The sequence below is a fragment of the Pelodiscus sinensis genome, chromosome 19 (assembly GCF_052426305.1).
Source record: "Pelodiscus sinensis isolate ZL-2025 chromosome 19, ASM5242630v1, whole genome shotgun sequence".
NCBI classification, from domain to species: Eukaryota; Metazoa; Chordata; order Testudines; family Trionychidae; genus Pelodiscus; species Pelodiscus sinensis.
The window spans coordinates 13,211,306-13,233,640 of record NC_143070.1 but is presented as its reverse complement, the minus strand read 5'-3'; the positions used below and the strand labels follow the sequence as shown (position 1 = coordinate 13,233,640).

The window sequence follows — 22,335 nt, the reverse complement described above, 5'->3', positions numbered from 1 at the left end:
AGGGGAAGACAAGGCAATATCAGCAGAAAAAACACAACAAATGGTCTGGTAGCACTTTATAGACCATCTCCATGTTTTGTTAGTCTATAAAATGCTACCAGATCATTTGTTTTTTTCTGTAACAGACTAACCCCCTGAAGCTCAGTATCAGCCGCTTCGCCTTTAGAGCAAACAGGAAGCTGCCATGGGCTCAGTCTTTCTGAGAAGGGACATAAAAACTCCCTTTCTACCTTCCTTTGTGCCCCACCCCGGGATCTGCACACTTGGCAGGGGGCTCACCCCTAGGTAACAGTTACCCGCTTGCCCCCTCCCTGTGGGGGAACAAAGCCCCGGTACGGGGGCTAGCACTATCTCACCCCAGCTCCAATCACCCCCCTGCCCGCCTGATATTTCCCTTCCAGCCCTTCTGCCGTACCAGAACGTTAATTGATCCCAGTCCCCAGGCTGGTCAATTTCTGTCTTCTGCTCACACCCTGCTCCCCCCTCCCTCCCCCCCAGCCAACCAGAGAGGAGCAAGGAGGAGCAGCAACAGGAGCAGGTGTTTATACAACTCTCCAGTCGAGAGGGCGGATAGAGCAGTGCTGCAGGTTGGGTGTGTGTTTGCGGGTGTGTGTTTGCAGCTGCATCGGAACAAGCCCGGCTGCGGCTGCCGGGGACCTCTGCCCAGGTGAGCGGCGAAGGGGGTGTCTGCCTGGGGACAGGCTTGGCCAAAGCGATAGCGGCACCATGAGGGTGAGGGGCCGGGCTGGCTCCGCTCTGTCCTGTCCCTGCTGCTTTGTCCACATGGATCCAGTTTCGCTTCCAGCGCATTTGCCCTGCGGGTCTGTGAGGGGCGGGTCGCAGGGTGAAGTGGGGGGCGGCTGTTCGTTGCACAGGTGTCCGCATCGCAAAGGGAGCGGGGCTCTGCTCTGGTAGCGAGGGTGCAAACGCAGGTACGGGATGAGGGACGGGAGGTGCTGACGCTTATAATATAAAAAGCCCCCAATGCTGGGGCTGGTCCTGCAGGACACTTGGGGCCCCCAAGTTAGATCCTGGGCGCTGGGGCCGCTCGGAGCTGCCGGATCCACCCCGACCCTGTTCTGAGCGTTTCAAAACAGCGATAGTGGGAAAAGTACCCAAAAAAGTGTGAGTAAAAGTTCTGCTACTCTGAAATAAGTGTAAGTAAGTAAAAGTCAGCATCCTTCTTGAAAAGTACTTGAGTAAAAGCACAGAAGTATGGTCTGGTAAATGTGGCCAAGTGTTCAGAAGTAAAAAGTCGTGGTCCTGTGGATAATTACCCAAGTTATTGTAAAAAAAAAAACCAACAAATGGTCTGGTAGCACTTTAGAGACTAACAAAATATATGGATGGGATCATGAGCTTTTGTGGGCACAGCCCATTCTTCAGATGTTACCAGTAGGGGATATGAAAACTAAAAACAAATAGGGAAAGAAGGGGGGGAGGGGGAAGAGGATGATGCTCTGTTCTTCCTCTTTTCTTTAAGTATCTGGAGAGTGGGTGCTAAACCTAAGCAGATAAAAATCAGAGTCAATAGCTAGATTGAAGCAAAATGCAGGACAATGTAGCACTTTAAAGACTAACAAGATGGTTTATTAGATGATGAGCTTTCGTGGGCCAGACCCACTTCCTCAGATCAAATAGTGGAAGAGAATAGTCACAACCATATATACCAAAGGATACAATTAAAAAAAATGAACACATATGAAAAGGACAAATCACATTTCAGAACAGGAGGGGGATGCGGGGGGGGGGGGGAGGAAGGAAGGTAAGTGTCTGTAAATTGACGATATTAGAGGTGGGGAGAGTGAGATGTTTGTGAGTTAATGGTGTTAGAGGTGATAATTGGGAAAGCTATCTTGATAATGTGTAAGATAGTTCAAGTGTTTGTTCAATCCTCTTTGGAGAGTGTCGAATTTTAACATGAATGACAGTTCAGAGGATTCCCTTTCAAGTGCAGATGTAAAAGGTCTTTGTAGCAGAATGCAGGTGGTTAAGTCATTGAGAGAGTGTCCTTTCTGGTTAAAATGGCAAGAAACTGTTTTTTCTTTGTGATCTTGTCTGATATCTGTTTTGTGGGCATTAATCCTTTGGCGAAGTGTCTGAGATGTTTGTCCAATGTACATAGCAGACGGACACTTTCGGCACATGATAGCATAGATTATATTTCTGGATGCGCAGGAATATGTGTTCTTGATCTTATAACTCACTTGGTTAGGTCCAATAATGGTATCAGCAGAATAAATATGTTGAGATTTCAACAACCTACACCCCACCATCAACCTCAGCCTGGACCATTCTACACGAGAAATCCACTTCCTGGACACCACAGTACAAATCAACAATGGAAAATTAGACACCACTCTCTACAGAAAACCCACCGACTCATACAGTTACCTACATGCTTCCAGCTCCCATCCAAAACACACCACACGATCCATTGTCTATAGCCAAGCCCTTCGATACAACTGCATCTGCTCTAATCCCACTGACAGAGACCAGAAGCTTCAGGATCTCTACCAAGCATTTATAAACCTCAACTACCCACCCGGAGAAATAAAAAAGCAAATTGAAAGAGCCAGACGAATACCTAGAAACCATCTACTTCAAGACAGACCCAAGAAAACCAACAATAGAACACCACTTGTCATCACCTACAACCCCCAACTTAAACCTGTCCAACACATTATCAATAAACTACAGCCTATACTGGAACAGGATACCATACTCCAAGAGGCTCTGGGAGACAGACCCATAGTCTCCTATAGACAACCACATAACCTCAAGATGATTCTTACCAACAACCACAGGACATACCACACTAATACCAACCCTGGTACCTTCTCTTGCAATAAACCCAGTTGCCAGCTTTGTCCACATATTTATTCTGCTGATACCATTATTGGACCTAACCAAGTGAGTTATAAGATCAAGAACACATATTCCTGCACATCCAGAAATATAATCTATGCTATCATGTGCCGAAAGTGTCCGTCTGCTATGTACATTGGACAAACATCTCAGACACTTCGCCAAAGGATTAATGCCCACAAAACAGATATCAGACAAGATCACAAAGAAAAAACAGTTTCTTGCCATTTTAACCAGAAAGGACACTGTCTCAATGACTTAACCACCTGCATTCTGCTACAAAGACCTTTTACATCTGCACTTGAAAGGGAATCCTCTGAACTGTCATTCATGTTAAAATTCGACACTCTCCAAAGAGGATTGAACAAACACTTGAACTATCTTACACATTATCAAGATAGCTTTCCCAATTATCACCTCTAATACCATTAACTCACAAACATCCCACTCTCCCCACCTCTAATATCGTCAATTCACAGACACTTACCTTCCTTCTCCCCCCCCCCCCGCATACCCCTCCTGTTCTGAAATGTGATTTGTCCTTTTCATATGTGTTCATGTTTTTAATTGTATCCTTTGGTATATATGGTTGTGACTATTTTCTTCCACTATTTGATCTGAGGAAGTGGGTCTGGCCCACGAAAGCTCATCATCTAATAAACCATCTTGTTAGTCTTTAAAGTGCTACATAGTCCTGCATTTTGCTTCAGCTACCCCAGACTAACACGGCTACATTTCTATCACTAGCTAGATTGCTGAGACAGGAAGGCTACCACTCAGAGAACTGTTAGCACCATCAGCGGTTATTAAGTAAGTAGAGTCCCCATCCGCCCATATCAGGACTGAATTCATTAGCATGTGAATTGAATTTGTGTATGTAATGTAGTTCCAAGCTTCCCCTGTGAATGTGGCATGAGGAGCTGGCCTGTGACAAGACCGCCACCTGCAGGTCTGTCAGATTATGGTTTGGAAAGAAGAAATATTCTCTAGCGGGCTTCTGAGTATTCCCTTTACATATTCCCTTTACATATATCCGATTTGTGTCCATTGATTCTTTCCGCAGAGAACATCCGGTTTGACCAATGTATATAGCAGAGGGGTGCTGTTGGCATTTGATGGCATAGATCAAATTACTAGATGTGCAGTGAAATGCCCCTTTGATTTTGTGGCTTATGTTGTTTGCTCCAGTGATATTAAATTAGGCAATCTCCGTTAATTTAAAATTTTCTGTCTCCTAGAACTGGAAGGGATCTTGAAGGTCATGGAGTCCAGTCCCCTGCCTTCACAACAGGACCAAGTACCATCCCTCACAAACTTTTCCCCCAAATCCCTAAATGGCCTAAATGTGTACGATGCGTTGGAGGGGTCTGAGTTGTGGTCTGTAGATAACAAGAGGAGTTCTGTTATTTTCTCTTTGGGGTCTGTCTTGAAGTAGTTCATGTCTGAGTACTTTTTTGGCTTTGTCAATTTGCACCATTATTTCTCACTCACAATGTGTGTATGTATAAACATACTTGTGTAGATGGAGTGACCAGATTTTCATTTTGCAGTGAAGACATGGGGCTAACATGACTTTATATACAGGCAATATGATATTTTTCTGACTTTTATTTAATCCTTTCCTAATGATTCCCATTAGTCTGCTAGCCTTTTAATTTTTAGCCTGCACTGCACATTAAGTAGATGTTTTCAAGGAACTATCTACAATGATTCCAAGACCTTTCTGAGTGGTAACAACTATTTTAGATCCTGTCATTTTTGTGTGAATAGTTAGAATTCACTGTTGATAAGAGCAAAGTATTGCACATGGACAAGGATAATCCTATCCGCTATTGTGTTGCCCAGGTACCTAGTTTTGTGAGATACCTTTGTAACTCTTTGCAGACAGCTTTGGACTGAGCAATTTTGTAGGATCTGCACATTTTGCCATCTCTCTCTTTACTCCCTTTTTTCAAGAACATTTAAAAGTGTAACAGTACTGGTCCAAATGCCAATCACAACACTCATTGTGACCCTTCCCCTCCCCTCCCCTGCCATAGCTTTTAAGTACCTGGTAAAGTTTTCCTGATGAGCTAAGGATCCCTTAATTATTTGAATGTAATATCAGTCTGGTGGTGGTGGTTGTTGATCACCCCCCCCCCAGTCTTTTTTTTAAACAAACGCCCCCCACACACACACCCCAAAGGCAAAGTTGTAAGCCCTCAAACTCTGCTGCAGTTAAGAGCTGCCTTTGAAGCCAGGGAATGCAGCTTTAAGCAGACGTTGAGTATGAAATGCAGGGGTTCAAACTTGGTACCTAGCCCCCTCTACATGGCACCCACACACATTTGGCTGTGTTCTAGGAAATCAGATTGCTGGCTTGCACAAGTGTCAGTGGGATACTGAAAGTAGTGAGTAACTAAGTGCTTCCAGAAATTTGTAGTGGAGTAAATTATTTTGACTTTTACCCAAGTAGGTTTTTCTGAAAACATTGTATCACAAAAATAAATTACTTGAGTCAAGTACAAATACGGAAAAATGTATCTGAGTAGTGTAATGAAGTATTTCTACGTCTACTTTCTGTCCAGTCATCTGAAAAAGTGGGCTGTGCCCACGAAAGCTCATGATCCATCTACATGTTTTATTTGTCTCTAAGGTGCAACTAGACTATTTGTTGGTTTTTACATTTTTCCTGTTACAGACTAACTCAGCTACCTCTCTGCAGCTTTATTTCTATTTAGTTATTTTCCACCTCTGCTGAGCAAGCACTGTTGTTCCCCACCCCACGTGACATGGACCCTGGAGAGCTGTTGTCAGTTGCATTGGCCTGGCCAAACTCAAGTTATTGATAACTGAAGTGATGCCCCAACTCATGTGAGTTGAGATCGCACATGCCCCACCCCCATGTGCTGAGCCAGGATCCTGTGAGCAGTGGGAGACAAATGGCCCCTGGGGCAGGTGCAGCTGGGTGTGGGGAGCTCCTGTCACTGTCTAAGGGAGGATCTAAAATAGCAGACAAATGCTATCTGCCTGGTGGAAGAAAGTGACACTCCAGGTGTGTCCACACAGCCCAGGTGTAAGTCCCGGACCCTTTTTATCCATACACAGATCAGGCTGACTCAGCTCAGCCAGTGCACAGGACCCGGGGCTGTGTCCTGGTATGACTCTGGTCTGAGCCCTGTCACTTTGCAGTGTAGACACAGCTCTTGAGCTGCAGATTGGTCAGAAGGTCTATGTGGCCCATTGGCCTGGCTGGGAGAGCCAGGGCCAGTGATTGCAAGCCCAGGTTTTCTGTGCAGTGTGGATGCCTGGGCTTGGACATGGATCCCTAAGCAGGGTCACACAGCAGCAGACAGTACAGTGTAGATGTACCTAGTGATTCACTGGCAAGTTCCAGGCTGGGTATGGCTGCCAGAGGGGTTGGTGGGGAGGCAGGTGTGAGGCAGCGAGGGGAGAATTCTAATCTGGGGGCATTTCACACCCCCTGGCAGGGATGGTCCAAGGAGCCAGGCAGGAGGGAACCCAAGTCCCTGTGTGTGCGGGAGACTCTCCCTGGGGAAACTGCTGCAACTTCTGGCTCCTGCATTCCTGCCCTTGTAACATGTGATGGCACCAAATGGGGCTATGAGGTAGCTGTTGCCTGCCCATCCCTCTGCTCTGCTCCTGCTCTAAAGGAGCTGGGGGAGGGGAGGCTGTTTCTTTTGCTTAGCTGCCTGTTATTGATTAGTTGATTGAAACGTCATTTCCCCTCAGGGGCCAATGACACTCTGCAGTTACACTCAAAGGCCAGATCTCAGTCATGCCCCATATTCTAAGAGGCAGCAAATCCCAGTCTGCTGACAGGGAATGTTTCTACTGTATACCATGCACAGCAGCCTGTGGAACTCCTTGCCGCAAGATCTCATTTGTCTTCTTTTCTGACTCATAGCTAGCTCCTGGCATTCCTAGGGATGATGGGACCATGCAGAGTTAGAACAGTCAGTATTACTCAAGAACTTGATGTGGGATGGGCTTTAGGACAGTGTTTCTTAAAGTGTGTGTCGTGAGGCAGTTGGAGGTATGCCACGGAGAGAACAGAATTCAAAATGGCTGCCCTTAAAGTGGCTTGTCCCTTTAATTTATTTTTTGGTCAACAACTTTTCTCTGGGGAATGGCCACCCTTAAAGGGGCAAGTCTTGTTTTAATTTTTTTTATTCTATTTTTTTGCTCAACTTTTCCCTGGGGGCTTTTTTTTCACAACAAAAAAAATCCTTGGTGGTCCCCATTTAAAAAAATTGTTTGGTTTTCCTTGGTCTTAAAAAGTTTGAGACACTGCTCTAGGACCTCCTGTGGCAAGACACAAGCCCCGCTTCTAACCATGTTACATTCAGATGTGGCAGGTGCAACTCTATAGTCAGTTATAACCAATCAGAGCTGGGGATCTGACCCCAGAGGGGCTCTGGCTCATTTCACCAGCTGGGGGGCTGGGCCCAGGGATTTCAGTGGGGCTGCCCCAGGTCACTCCCGCCAAGGGCCTGGCCCCCCTCTCTGTCCATGGAACTGGCCCCGTCCAGCACGTGCCTCCCTGTGTCTGTCAGGGGCTTTGGGAGCCTTCAGTCGACAGTGGCTGCAGAGAGACCAGGGCAGCCCCAGCTCCATTGGCTCCACCTGCCCTGGCTGTGCAGGGCTGGGGCTGGGCAGATAAACCAGCGACACCAGCCAGCCCGAGTGACCTGGCAATTCTCTCCACAGGAACCCGCCAGCTCCCACCCAGTGCCAGGAAAGAGACTCAGAGCCAGGATCATTCAGCACCTGGAGCTGGTTTGGTCGGTGCCTGCCGAGGCCGGGCTGGCCTTGGGGATAAAAGCAGCGCCCACGAGAGCTTTGGAACAGCTCAGTGGACCACAGCTCAAACCCAGCCTGGTTGCTTGGGGCATTCGGGCAAAACTCCCCCAACAAACGATATTGGCATGGGTGTTTTCCTGATCACGCTATGTAGCCAAACCACACCCGAGCTGTAATCGAGGGAGCTGCTTTGAAATTGCCTTTAGGAAGGGCTCTGACAGCCTTGCCGGACCCAGTGTGAACAGGCCTTAGGTACCACTGGCTGCAGAAAGGGGGTTCCAGTGAACATGTCTCTGCCTTTGGAGCCCACAGGTCTTCCAGCGAGAGAAGAGATGGGGAATGTGTCACGTCCTGCTGAGGGGATGGAGCCAGATCCACTCCTGGGCTCCCAGAAAACCCAAATGGAACAAAATGGTGTGACTTGTGTTGGGACCACCCCCGCACAGAGCGGAAGCAGACGCCCGACGGGTGCTGCAGGTAGAGCGCTAGCGGCCTCACTGGGATCTTCTCACATGGCCCAAATGATGCTCATGCAGTGTAGGCCTTATCGCCCTCTGGTGCCTGCTCTGTGGAAAAGACACTTAAGACCGCAAAGGCCATCAACATGCATCAGCCTTTAGCTGAGTCTGTCCCCCGTCTCTCTGCCTAATCACCTCCCATCCTCCCTCAGCCCAGACAGGCTGGTCAACTTTCCACCCCACCCTGTGGGTGGGGGAAAGGCTGTTTGAACACGACCGAGGGTTCTCCTCCCCTTGTTTCACTTCAGAGTGTGCAGGGTTTCAACTGGAAACCAGGCTGGTTTGAGGGGGTTTTGTGTTGGAAGTAGGAAAAGAGTCAGGTTTTGGTTTAAAATGTGAGGGTCTCTGTCCCCCCTGCCCAATCCTCTCTCTTTATAAATACACACGGTTCCCTGGAAAGAGTTTGAAGGGAACACTTTCAAATCTCAAATTGTGGGTTTCAATTTTTTTTAAAGGTGAAAGGACTCTACCTTCCAAAATGCAGGAAGAGTTTCACTATCTACTCCCTACACGTCTCTTAATTACAAGATACCCTCCTTCCCTCTTATTTCAAACCAGCTCTGGCTTATGCTGCTAATCCATGCAGGGCCTGGCCCAGCATGAGCATCAGTGGCTTGTTCTGTTCCAGGTTGGCTGGCTGGGTTGAGACGATGGGCACGTCGCTGGGCAGTTCCAAACCTGGTTCTCAACTTTGTCCTGATCCTCCTCCTCCTTCTCCTCATCTTCATCACCATCCTCATGGCCCAGCCAGGTGAGTGTGATGCCTGCACTGACCCTGTCTCTGTGCTGCATGCTCGGTGCTGCAAACATCACAATCCCACCCGTTTTCTCCTCCCCTCAAAGCCCACCCCTGCTACAGCCCTCAACAGACTCTTCTGAGCCCTGGGCTTTTCTGTGGGATCTTCCCCTTCCCTTAGTGCCTATCTCCAACCAGCTATCTGCTTTTACCCACACACACCTGGCTACCCAGGGCTGAGAGTCAGTGTTACCACTCCCCAGCCTCTAGAGGGAAGAGCTGCGGCTGTCTGTCTGGCTGCCAGCTCCCTGACCCCATCAGCCTGGCTAGCCATCTCCCCCAGGGTAGGCCAGCCTTGGCTTTGCCTTGCAGGTAACAGTGGCTGCACCTTAGGTCCCATGTCCCTTTGCAGCATCCCTCTGTGACATCCAGCCTGACACCGGTTGCTCATGCACAGCCCTAGATCCTCTGCCTCCAAACATACAGCATGTCCCCATTTACCAGTTTTACCTCAAATTTCCGCTCCTATGTCATGTCCCTGAGGGCATGGCTACTACCCCTAACCCTGTATCATGCATAGCCCCTGGAAACGTGGCTAGTGACTCTAACCCTACCCTGTGTCTCACATGGCCCCTGCGAGGGTGGTTAATAACCCCAACCCTGTGTCACGCATGGCCCCTGACAGTTTGTTGTGGAAAGAATAAAGATTGAACTAAAACTGAGATGAGATGGAAACAAGACAAAACCGAATTTGAACTTGGCTCTAGGCTCATTCCTGCCAATCCCCTGCCCCTCACAAAGTCCCTTCTCTTGACCACGCTCCAAACCTTCCTGAAACACTCACCCCTCCTCAGTGAATGGGTCGAGCAAGGGTTCCCAAACTAAGGAGGAATGCCCCCTGGGGGGCGAGAAGAAATTCCAGGGGGGCATGAGGAGACCCAGCCCCCAATCAAATTTTTTTGCTCAACAAGTTTTGCTGCTATTTTGGGGTGGGGGGTCGTGAGGGTTTCTCAAAAAGGGGGCGTGATGCTGAAAAGTTTGGGAACCACTGGTAGGGTCTTTGCCCTTCTCCTGGGCTGGTCAAACTAAGTGACAACAGCGCCACCTGCTGGCAGTTTGTAATTAACTCACTGGATGGTTGATATCACAAAAAGCCTCCTCACACCCTGCCCTGGCGGTGTTCCCTCCCCCCAGAGATCCTGGCCAGGCAGATGCCAAAGTGCCTGATGTGCAGGTACAACCCAGTGTCTCTCTGGCAGCGTCTGCAGGGAGCAAAACTGAAGCTGCAGCAAAGGAGCCTGGGGCTGCAAATGTGGCTCCAAATTCACAGCTGGTGTCTCTGGGAAGGGGAAGGAGGGCATTGGCTTCGCCTTCTTGGAAAGGGGAATGTGCCTTGTACAAACTCTGCTTGCTGGTATAGAACAACGCCGTAGAGTGTGTGCGGGAAGTGGGAATGGGCAGGGCTTGTTCACTTGGCTATAGTGGGAGAAGAGCAACTTTCTCACCCTGCTGCTTTCTCAGCTCCAGCACAGACATGTGAGTTGTGCCTGGCTGGTGCTCCTTGCCCTGATGACTGGATCGAGTACCGGGGGAAGTGTTACTATTTTTCCGAGACTGAAGCAAACTGGATTGACAGCCAGAAGAACTGCTCTGCCCTCGGTGCCTCCCTGGCTGGGATTGACTCGCAGTTGGAGATGGTGAGAGATTCTGGGCTGCACGGGGTGGGGGGGGCAAAAGCAGCTTTAGTCTGGGCTCATCCTGGGGCTGGCCTGGTCCCAGGTGCTGTTTGAATTTAGGGCAACTTCACCCAGCCCAGAACAGTTGGAGCTCCGAGTGCTCTGCCCACGCTCCATCCTCCCCATGTGATGGGCACCGAATCGGAGCCACATGGGACTCCCTGCTCCCAGGGAATTCCCTGTGGGGGAATCCAGATGCTTCCCAGCCCCTTTTTGTGACAGGAGCAGGCTTGCCAGCCCAGGCATTTAAAGATCAGCACTCGGGGTGGTGTGTGGGGAGCCCTGTGATTGACTTTAAGATAGCAGCTATGAGGGCTTTCAATTTGTTTTCTGGTGTCCAAGCTTTTAGGAAGTCCCATTTTCAAGTTTTTCTGGGCAACTATGAAGACTAGATAGTTATGAAAGTTATGAGTGTGTCCTGTAAATTCCTGACTCCAGGAGTTGGGGTCAGAGCTGTCCTTAGTAATGCAGAGTGCCCCAAAAATCCTATTAAACATGCCTGACAGCTCAGGCGGGAGACGATTTTTAGAGGTTTGGGTTTTTATATAATCTTCAACACTAATGAAATATTTTAAGCAACAGTCCTATGGACTAATACACTTGAATGGCTTTGTCACAGGTTCCATGTTCTGCCAATAGCCCTGGCAGGCTTTGTCACTTTAAGTTAACTAGATCCTCTCCGGAAGAAGCTGAGCCACCAAACAGGGATAAGAAGAAGCAGGTGGATGGACATTAAGACCCAGCAGTGCCCCCAAACTTTCAGGTTCCCTATGCAACTGCATATTCTGCATACGGGAAGGAGAAGTCAACTGTAGCAGAGGGAAATCATTCCATAGTTGGGCCCCTCCTTCCAGCTGATGTTATGGCATCTTCTCACACTGAGGATCCCTCTCCAAGGGGAGGGAACTCCAGTCACTTTGAAAAAGGGGGTGTTTGTAATGTGAGGATTGGATCACTAGAAACCTAGATAACTGGGTTTGTGATGACCAGGAGAACCATATGGGGACTTGCCTGCTTGGCGCAAAGGCTGCGGCTCTCAAGATATCCAAATAGACTGTGTGTAGTGCTGGGGAGGAGTTGGTGGTCGTGGTACATGTAGGTACCAATAACATAGAGAAGGGTAGGAGAGAGGTTCTGGAGGCCAAATATAGGGTGCTGGGAAAGTGACAGAGATCCTGGATTTCAATGGTAGTGTTCTCTGAAATGCTTCTAGTTCCATGCTCAGGGCCAGGTAGGCAGGCAGAGCTTCAGTCTCAATGCGTGGATGAGGCGATGGTGTAAGGAGGAGGGGTTTAGATTTATTAGGAACTGGAGAAACTTTTGGGATGGGGGAGCCTATACTGGAAGGGTAGGTGGCCCCTAAATGAAAATGGAACCAGACTGCTGACACTTGACATCAAAAAGGCTGTAGAGCAGTTTTAAAGCTAACAGCTGGGGGAAAACCGACTGGTGCGGAGGAGCATGTGCATCGGACAGAGAAGGGAGGATCTATTAGTTTGGAAAAAAGAAAATTAAGGGGAGACATGATAGCGGTTTTCAAATATCTAAAAGGGTGTCACAAGGAGGAAGGAGAAAATTTGTTCCTCTTGGTTTCTGAGGACAGGACAAGGAGTAATGGGCTTAAAGTGCAGCAGGGGAGGTTTAGATTGGACATTAGGAAAAAATTCCTAACTGTCAGGGTGGTCAAATATTGGAATAAATTGCCAAGGGAGGTGGTGGAATCTCCCTCTCTGGAGATATTTAAGAACAGGTTAGATAGACATCTGTCAGGGATGGTGTAGACGGAGCGTGGTCCTGCCTTGAGGGCGGGGGGCTGGACTCGATGACCTCTTGAGGTCCCTTCCAGTCCTATTATTCTATGATTCTATGATTAATAGGGATTCTCTATGTTCTAGTCAGGAGGAGAGCATGGAAGTATGGGTCAGATCAGATGAGACACAATCAAATGAAAACAGGAAACGGCAGATGGATAAAGAGTAACAATTATTAAAGTGCTTATACACAACTGCTAGAAGTATTAATAATAAAATGGGTGAATGAAAGTGCCTCATTTTAAGGGAGGATATTGACTTAATAGGTATCACACAAACTTGGTGGAATGAAGACAATCAATGGGAGAGACATACCACCGTACAAAATGTAGCCGAAGGACAGAACAGGTTGTGCTGGTGGGGGAGGGGCACTGTAATTGCAAGAAAATGTAAAATCAAATGAAGTAAAAAATCTTAAATGATCCAAAATGTTTCATAGAATCTCTATGGACAGTAATTCCATGCTCTAAGAAGATGATATCCCTACAGCTATATTCTTAGACAATCTGATCAAGACAGTAATAGTGACTATAAAATGCTATCAAACTCAGTAGTAGTGGGGCATTTTAACTATCCCCATATTGACTGACTGGGTACAAATCACCTCAGGATGGGATGCAGAGAAAGTTTCTTGATACCTTAAATGACTGCTTCTTGGAGCTACTGGTTCTGGAACCCACAAGGGGAGAGGCAATTCTTGATTTAGTCCTAAGTGGAGCACAGGATCTGGTTCAAGAGTTCTAACTGGACCACTTAGAATAGTGACCATGATGTAATGAATTTTAACATCCCTATGCAGCCCAATACTATTTAATTTCAGAAAGGGGAGCTAAAAAAAAAGGAGGTTATTAGTTAAACAGAAATTAAAAGGCACAGTGACAAAAGTAAAATCCCTGCAAGCTGCATGTGAACTTTTCAAAAACACTGTAATAGAGGCCCAACTTAAATGTATACCCCAATTTAAAAAAGAACCAAAAAAGTTCCACCATGGCTTAACCAAATAAAGAAGCAGTGACCGATAAAAAGGCATCATTTAAACTGTGGAAGTCAAATCCTAGTGATAAAAATAGAAAGGAGCATACGCTCTGTCAGATTAAGTATAAAAATATAAGAACTCCAAAAAGGAGTTCGAGTTTTTTGGCTAGTTGTTGTTCAAACATTTTGTTATTACTTTAAGTACATCAGAGACTGCTAAACAATCAGTGAGGCCATTGGACGATCAAGATGCTAAAGGAGCACTCAGAGATGATCAGGTCATTGCAGAGAAGCTAAATGAATTCTTTGCTTCAGTCTTCACAGCTGAGGATAGTGGGGAGATTCCCAAACCTGAGCCATTCTTTTTAGGTGACAAATCTGAGGAATTGTCCCAGATTGAGGTATCATTAGAGGAGGATTTTGAACAAATTGAAAAACTTAACAGTAACAAGTCACCAGGACCAGATACCATTCACCCAAGAGTTCTGAAAGAACTCAAATGTGAAATTGCAGAACTATTAACTGTGGTGTGTAACCTATCCTTTAGCTATATTCCAGTCATTAGGTATAGAAGCTGATTTAATGTGATACCAATATTTAAAAAGGGCTCTAGAGGTGATCCTGGCAATTATACCAGTAAGTCTAATGTCAATACCGGGCAAATTAGTTGAAACTATTCTAAAGAATAGAATTGTCAGACACATGGATGAACATAATTTGCTGGGGAAAAGTCAACATGGTTTCTGAAAAGGGAAATCCTGCCTTACTAATCCACTAGAGTTCTTTGAAGGGGTCGAACACGTGGACAAGGGGATCCAGTGGCTATAGTGTACTTAGATTTCCAGAAAGCCTATGACAAGGTCCCTCACCAAAGGTTCTTAAGTAAAGTAAGTTGTCATGAGATAAGAGGGAAGGTCCTTTCATGGATTGGTAACTGGTTACAAGACCGGAAACACAGGGTAGAATAAATAAGTTTTATTTCTCTCCACTCTGAAAACATATTTATTCTACCCTTTGTTTCCTGTGTTGTAACCAGTTACCAATCCATGAAACGATTGTCCCTCTGATCCCATAACAACTAGTGATGTCCCTCAAGGGTCTGTCCTGGGACTAGTCCTATTCAACTTATTTATAAATAATCTGGAGAAAGGGAAACATGAGGTGGTAAAATTTACAGATAGTTAAGACCAAAGCAGACTGTGAAGAGATTCCAAAAGAGCTCACCAAACAAAGTGATTGGACAACAAAATGGCAAATCAAATGTAATGTTGATAAATGTAAAATAATGCACATTGGAGAAAATAGTCCCAGCTACCCATACAATATGATGGGGACTAATTTAGCTACAACTACTCAAGGGAGAGATCTTGGAGTCACTGTGGATAGTTCTCTGAACACATCCACGCAGTGTGCTGCGGCAGTCAAAAAAAGCAAACAGAATGTTAAGAATCATTGAAAAAGAGAGAGAGAATAAACCAAACAATCTTCTTGCCTCTATATAAAACCATGGTACGCCCACATCTTAAGTCCGTGGTCCCCAACACGGTGCCCGCGGCCGCCATGGCACCCGCGGGGGCATTTGCATGCGCCCGCCACATGCTCGGGGCTGGCCTGGCCCCGGGCACATGGCGCACGGTGAGCGCTGGCCCCGGGCGCGCGGTGCTTGGCGGGGGGGGGGAGCGCCGGCCCCCCGGGCAGTTGGCGGGGGGGGAGCGCTGGGGCACTTGGCGGGGGGGGAGCGCCGGCCCCCGGGCACTTGGCGGGGGGGGGGGAGTGCCGGCCCCGGGGCACTTGGCGGGGGAGAGAGGAGCGGCGGCCCCGGGCGTGCGGCGCTTGGCGGGGGGGGGGGGGGGAGAGCACCAGCCCCGGGCGCGCAGCACTTGGCGGGGGGGGGAGCGCAGCGCTTGGTGGGGGGGAGCGCCGGCCCCGGACACGTGGCGCTTGGCGGGGGGGGGAGCGCCGGTCCCGGGCATGCAGCTATGGGGGGGGGGCGCCCCTGGGCATGCAGCTATGGGGGGGGCGCTCCCTGGCGCGCAAGTGTCCCCGCCCCCCGGCGCCCGGCGGGCGAACAGCCACGCCCCCTGGCGCCCGACAACCTCAAAAGGTTGGGGACCACTGTCTTAAGTATTGCATGCAGATGTGGATGCCTCATCTCAAAGATATATATTGGGAAAAGGTTCAGAAAAGGGCAACAAATGATTACGGATTTGGAACGGGTCCCATATGAAAAGATATTTAAAAGACTTGGACTCTTCAGCTTTGAAAAGAGGAGACTTCAGGGGAGGATAGGTTAGAGGTCTATAAAATCATGACTGGTGTGCAAACAGAGAATAAGGAAAAGTTATTGACTTGTTCCCACCATATAAGAAGTAGGAGTCACCAAATGAAATAGGCAGCAGGCTTAAAACAAAGAAAAGGAAGTTTTTCTTCATTCAGTGCATCGTGAACTTGTGGTACTCCTTGCCAGAGGATGTGTGAAGGCTAGGACTTAAGCAGGGTTCAAGAAAGAGCTGGATAGCCATTGATGAACCTAATCTCCATGAATCTATTAGCCAGGATGGGTAGGAATGGCGTCCCTAGCTACTGTTTATCTGGAAATGGATGACGGGGAGGTATCATGTGATAACTTCCTGTTCTGTTCACTCCCTCTGGGGCATCTGACATTGACCACTGTTGGCAGACAGGTTACTGGGCTAGATGGACCTTTGGTCTGACCCAGTATGGCCATTCTTATGGGTAAAGACCACTCTGGGTGGGGTGTTTAAAGCACCAGCCAGCATGAAACTTCTGGTAAAATAATGGGATTGTGAGAGAGAGTAACAGCGTTGAAGGCCAGAAATGCAACTGAGATTAGAGCCAGGTAGCTGCTAAAATACCAGAGCTGCTTGAAAATCAGAAGGTCTAGCCTATGGGAAATTCAGGATAAAAACAAATGCCAAAACATTGGAATCAGGACAAGAGGCTGAAAATTTAACTTCCCATTCAGCTCCAGAAATACATGACCATGTTTAGTTTCAATGTTTGCTCAAACCAATTTCTTTTGATAGTCACAGATCAAAACATCTTGATTTGTCAAAGCAAATGAAGCATTTTTTTTTTCAGTCTGGGGAAACACCCACAGAGGAGAATGGAGGTATAAGATAGCCAAACTACAGTTCCCATGAGGCACCCTGGTAGCTCAGTTTTGGCAGCTGACTAATGTTGAACTGACCCAAAAATGCAATCATTGATACGTGATAAACAAAAAATTTCAGCAAAATTGAGAGATACCTTTGGAAAATTTCATTTTTACAGGAAATATTTTCTGAACCAATATTGTGATGGAAAATCTCCATCCAGCTCTATGAACACTAGACTAGTCTTGGCATAATGTCCACACCTGGACAGATTTCCCTGTATTTTATGGAGCAATTGGTTGCTGCCTTTGAATCTGGATTGTCCTTTCCTGGTGCAGCCTGGGCCCCTGCCCAGCCCCCTGTGTAATAGCTGAGAGAGCCAAGTGTTAATTGTTGCGGGCCCAGAAATGGAGTGTGAGGCACTTTTCCCTTTTCTCGTTGTAACAGGATTTCATGAAGCGCTATAAATACCTCAACTCCAGGTTTTGGATTGGACTCCGGCGGGAACCAGGCCAGCCCTGGAAATGGGCCAATGGCACCGAATTCAATGACTGGTGAGTCCCTTTGAGTGCTGGTCACTCCGTGACAGAGACATCTCCCATGAAACACAGGAGCCTGGCCTTGTGGTTAAGGGCTGGATCTGCTGCTTGGGATGTCTGGTTCAGTTCCTGATGTTACCCCAGGAGGGCTTTATGGCCTTTGGGCAAATGACTCAGGGCCAGATTTTTGCTGCCAGTTGTAGCTGCTCTGGTGGCTTCATTGTTTTGTTGCTGTTGCAGGTTTCCAATAGCAGGAGGAGAACACTGTGTGTTTCTGAATGACGGCAACATGGCCAGCTCAAGCTGCTCAGGGAGAACGCACTGGATCTGCAGCAAACTAGCACAGAAAGCAGAAGGTGGAGCCAATTGACAGTGGCCTGGATGTAGCAGTTTGGTCTGGTCAGTGGGGCTGTCCCAAGCTGCCGCCTCATGTGGGAAACTTGGGATATGTCTAAGCTATACGCTTTTTACAGAGTAAGCTATTCCAGAAGAGCTCTTGCGCAAAAGCAGTATTTAGACAAATGTGAGACTGATGGATGTGAATTTATAGCAGAATTTATACCATCTATCTCTCTAAGCATAGCCTTCTGCCCCTGCCCTATGTAAACCGTTATAACATTTGTAATCACTTTCAATTTAGATTTAATATTGTAACTGTTTTCACTACTCAGAAATAAATAACTTTCATTGTTAAGCTGGTAGCGTCTCTCTTTCTCTCTTCCTCAAGGGGTGTTGTTTGGCTTCCTCATTTGCTCTGCAACAACGCTTCTTGTACCCAAGCTAAAGATCCTTGTAGTGCCCAAAATCCTGTGGTGTTTGCTCATCGTGTGATTTATCAGTGAATGAGTGTGGTGTGAAAGTGGGGATAGGGGGTGCTGAACCTGGGGGCTTATGAGGATGGCAGCTTAAAGTGCTGTTTAATCCAGCCCACGGAGTCCAAAGGCTCATGAGGGTGCAGTGTGGCATTGCTGTTAACCCAGCCTGTTATGTCCAGGAACATATGAGGGGTCAGCTTGTGAGTGCTGATTACCCAGTCCTCTCAGACGTGCTCTCTTAGTCGGTGTGAGTGTCTGTGTGTGTGGCTAAGGTGGGAAGAACCCCATCCTGAGGAACCTAGTTCCTGCAGGAGAGCTCCAGTGGGAGGAGGAAGTGGCAGCAGGGAGCGTTCAGCTCTATGAGAGCACACGTAAGCACAAGCAGCACACAGATAGAATTGTTAACCTTCCTCCTCCCCCTGTCTCATAAGTGTAACACTAATAAATGAGCATACCGCAAAGCACTGGGTAAATCTGATAACAAATGGGGGGTCACACCTCACACATTGTGCACTACCACTCTAGGGAACATGTTGGAATCTCTCCTCAGCTGGTTGCTTCTAAAAATAATTTTGCTCTGTGTATTTCTTGGCAGACTTCACTGAGGAAACACGCCACACTTCTAATTTTGGATAGTAGTATATACATGTTTTACCATTTTCTGTCCTGCACTTAATTTAGCAACCTAACAGTGTTGGACAGGGGTGTGATCCTGCCTTCATCCCCATCAAACATAGCGAGGTGGACTGAATTTGCCAGGTAAATGCAGCTAAGCCAAGAGAAAAGCACTTCTATTGAAGTAGTTTATTTCATTTGGGGAGATGGTCTCATTTTGTCTGTTTGCTAGTACAAGCATTTCAGAAGTGATTTTATTAAAAAAATGCCCAGTCATGGCCAAAAGCCAGAGCGGTACAGCACAAAGGGACACGTTCACATTCAGCAACCCTGCAAATCAAAACCCCATTCCTGCAGACTTGTACACATGATTCACTTTTTTCCTCTTATTTGCAAGTGTGGACGCGGGCAAGGGCGCAAGCATGAACCTGGGCGCACTAGCCGCAAGGACACGCAGGTGCGCTTGCGCACACACACACACACACAAATGTAAAACGTCAAAGAATACAATGTGAGGTAAAACATTTAAAACATCAAAAATGTAAACACGAAAAAGAACTAATATATCATAAAAAGAAACTGAAAAATGCAAGACAGTAGTAAAAATGAGTAAGTGCTTGTAAAAACACCCCATAACAGTAACAACAAGGTGCACAAATGTAAAACATCAGAAAGTACAATGTGAGGTAAAACATTTAAAACAGCAAAAAATATTAAACGAAGAAACCTAAAATGTAAACACAAAGGCTACGTCTACACTGGCGCCTTTTCCGGAAGGGGCATGTAAATTTCACGAGTCGTCGTAGGGAAATCCGCGGGGGATTTAAATATCCCCCGCGGCATTTAAATAAAAATGTCCGCCGCTTTTTTCCGGCTTTTAAAAAAGCCGGAAAAGAGCGTCTAGACTGGCCCCGATCCTCCGGAAAAAGTGCCCTTTTCCGGAGGGTCTTATTCCTACTTTGAAGTACTAGTTATTGCTGCTCTTCTGTCTGGTGAGTTGCACCGTCAGAGATTCCCAGTTCTCCACTGAGAGGTCTAAGGGTACAGCTACACAGCATGCTTATTTCAGAAGAAGCTATTTCAAAATAGCAACCTACAGGGAAGCCTCAGAATTAGGCAGCAGTGGTGAGAGGACAAAATGTGCAAACAGTTTTTCACTCAGAGAGGCTCAGAGCAGCCTCTGACACTCTGGAAAGGCTCAGGTGTGATGCTGGAGAAAAACCAGTCCAGCTTTGCCAGGGCCAATTGTCCAACACTCCTGTTACGAGCCTCCTCCCGCTGCGGTCTCCTTTGCTGCTGTAAGTGCATCGGGTTTGCTACAGATCCAGTGTCTCTCACTGGTGCACCACAGGCTGCTGACCCCTTTCTCGTTCAGATACGCGCAGTCGCCATCTCCTCCGATCTCAAACCTGCAGGGCAGAAGCCAGGGAGCGGGTGTGAGGAAGGAGCCGGGTGTTTCCCATCACAGACAGGGGGCGACACTTGCACACAGCAGGGAGCTGCTGCATTCCCAGCCCCTCAGTTCCCTTCCTGCACCAGCACCAGGCCCCAGCCCTGCCCCCAGCCGAAGGGGACAGTTCCACAGGGGGCGGTGGGGCCAGGTGAGGTTCTAAGAGGAACTGGCCTCCCTGGAGCATTTACGCCGAGGGGATGTTTTAACCCCGGATCCTGCTCCCCTCCCCCATACAGCTGCCCCCGCACTCAAAGTGTCCCAGGTGCAGGTTCCAGGGGAGCAGCACATGGCGAGGAGCAGCAGTGACACCGCACAGAAGAGCTGGGGCCAGGGCTCCCCTGGCACTTGACATCAGCTCTCAGGCCAGGCCTCGCTGAGGAGGCTGGAGCTAAATGGCAGCAGCACAGGCCCTGTGGCCGTGGTGTGACCCAGCCGCTCAACCCAGCTTCCCGCCCGAACATGTCCCACTTGGGCACAGGGCGGGATCCCGGCCCACAGGCAAATCCTCCCCCACTGACCCATCCTGGCTACTCAGTGGCAGGTGCCGGGCTGGGAGGAGGCCCAGCACCACTCTGGGCAGGCTGGGATGTCCCCACCCCCAGACCTCCAGCCTCTGGCTCTGGGTGGGCCAAGACGTGTCCCAGAGACAGGCTAACCCAGCCCCCGCCCACCTGATCCCATGGCCGGGGTGGGCAAGGACTCAGACTCATAGACTTTAAGGTCAGAAGGGACCATTTGATCATCTAGTCCGACCCCCTGCACAGTGCAGGCCACAGAATCTCACCCACCCCTCCTAGAATAATCCTCTCACCTATATCTCAGATATTGAAACCCTCAAATATTTTGAAGACCCCAAGACGCAGAGAACCCTCCACCTGTGATCTGTGCCCCATGCTACAGAGGAAGGCGAAAAACCTCCAGGACCTCTGCCAATCTACCCTGGAGGAAAATTCCTTCCAGACCCCAAATATGGCGATCAGCTAAACCCTGAGCATGTGGGCAAGACTCACCAGCCAGACACCCAGAAAGTTCTCTATAGTAACTCCTATCATCCCTCCATTGATAAGGCACCAGCATCCCCCCAGCAAAGCTCTGCTAGGATGGCAATGAGGTAACCCAGAGCATCTTGGATGGTGAGTGGGGGCCTCCAGCCATCTGGCTACCACCCCCACTCACCAGCCAAGAGGCTGCTGGGAACATCTAAGACTGAACAGGGGGAAGGATCGGTCCCAAGCTAGGAAGCTACTTAACTTGACAGAGATCAGCAGAACAACTATTGGGGTAAGAATTTGCATGTAACATGTTTCCTTGTGTATTAGGATTAGCTGGCGTGTTTTGTTTTGTCTTAGTAACTTGATTTGAGTGTTTTCAGTTGCCATCACTTATGTCCTACTTGTTACACTTAATAAAAATACTTATTTATTCTCAAGCCCAGTGTAAATAACTGTTACCCGGAAGGCACAACCATTGTGCATCTCTCTCTTTCATTGATAAGGAGAGTGAACTTAGGAGCTTTCTCTGTGCAAAACTTTTATACCAAGCAAGAAAAAATTTACTCGGGATTTTGCTCCTATTGAGGCCGTGCTCTGTGATGCTGCCTATGGACCTACAGCTGAGCAGCTTCAGTGTCTGCATTGCTGTGGTGGAGGTCAGTTACCCAACCTCTGTGCCTTGTCTAGGGGAGACCGGAGTTTTTCACCTCGCAGAACAGGGTAGCGGAGCCCCGGAGGGGATATAGGCAGGCACAGTGGCACAATCAACACACCGGGGACAACCCCAAGGGGACCTTGATGATCATAAGGTCGTTAACGCCCTGGCTTTCTAAGCCAATTCTGGGGACATTCCAGCTTCCTACCAACTACAAACAGTTTAATTTTTTTACCAATACAATTCAGTTGTAGGCACATAAGAGCAGCCACATTGTATCAAACCAATGGTCCTTCTAGCCCAGTGTCCTGTCTTTCTCCACACCAGTCATGGTTATATTGATCCTCCTGTCCAAGCTGAACAATCCTATCCTGATCTCTCCTCACATAGAAGCTGTTCCATCCACTAATATTTTTACTCTTGTCTGTACCTTTTCCAATTCTAACATTTTTTTTAGATGAGAACAGAACTAGGCTCAGTATTCAATATGTGGGCACACCACTGATTTATAAAATGACACTTCTATATTGTGTCTCATTCTGGCCCTTTCTTAGGGATTTCTAACAGTGTTTGCTTTCCTGACTTTTGCTGCTCACTGAGTGGATGTTCTGAGCGCTGTCCACAATGACTCCAAGATCTCTCTCTTGAATAACAATTAATTACTGTTCTTTTCAAATGTTGCCACCTCACTGCGCACCCCACT

General features: G+C 47.9%; 2 protein-coding genes across 5 annotated transcripts in view; one reads left to right on the top strand and one right to left on the bottom strand.

The window, feature by feature from the left end:
* Positions 1 to 17,796, top strand: part of LOC149522190 (early activation antigen CD69-like) — a 41,523-nt gene extending 23,727 nt beyond the window's left edge. For 2 of the 4 annotated variants that reach the window (XM_089770590.1, XM_089770588.1), the window contains exons 3-7: positions 7,977 to 8,148; positions 8,818 to 8,940; positions 10,447 to 10,622; positions 17,011 to 17,117; positions 17,343 to 17,796. In XM_089770590.1, the coding sequence (XP_089626716.1) occupies positions 8,004 to 8,148; positions 8,818 to 8,940; positions 10,447 to 10,622; positions 17,011 to 17,117; positions 17,343 to 17,472 (681 nt within the window). In that variant the 5' untranslated portion in view covers positions 7,977 to 8,003 and the 3' untranslated portion in view covers positions 17,473 to 17,796. Of the gene's footprint in view, positions 1 to 515; positions 668 to 7,976; positions 8,149 to 8,817; positions 8,941 to 10,446; positions 10,623 to 17,010; positions 17,118 to 17,342 lie in introns of those variants that run through there. The other 2 variants (XM_089770589.1, XM_089770591.1) reach the window with 2 other exon arrangements.
* A 910-nt stretch (positions 17,797 to 18,706) lies between these two features.
* The window catches only part of LOC149522187 (C-type lectin domain family 2 member G-like), an 86,021-nt gene continuing 82,392 nt past the window's right edge, over positions 18,707 to 22,335 (bottom strand). The window contains exon 9 of the mRNA XM_089770585.1: positions 18,707 to 19,941. Within this exon, the coding sequence (XP_089626711.1) occupies positions 19,794 to 19,941 (148 nt within the window). The 3' untranslated portion in view covers positions 18,707 to 19,793. The remainder of the gene's footprint in view (positions 19,942 to 22,335) is intronic.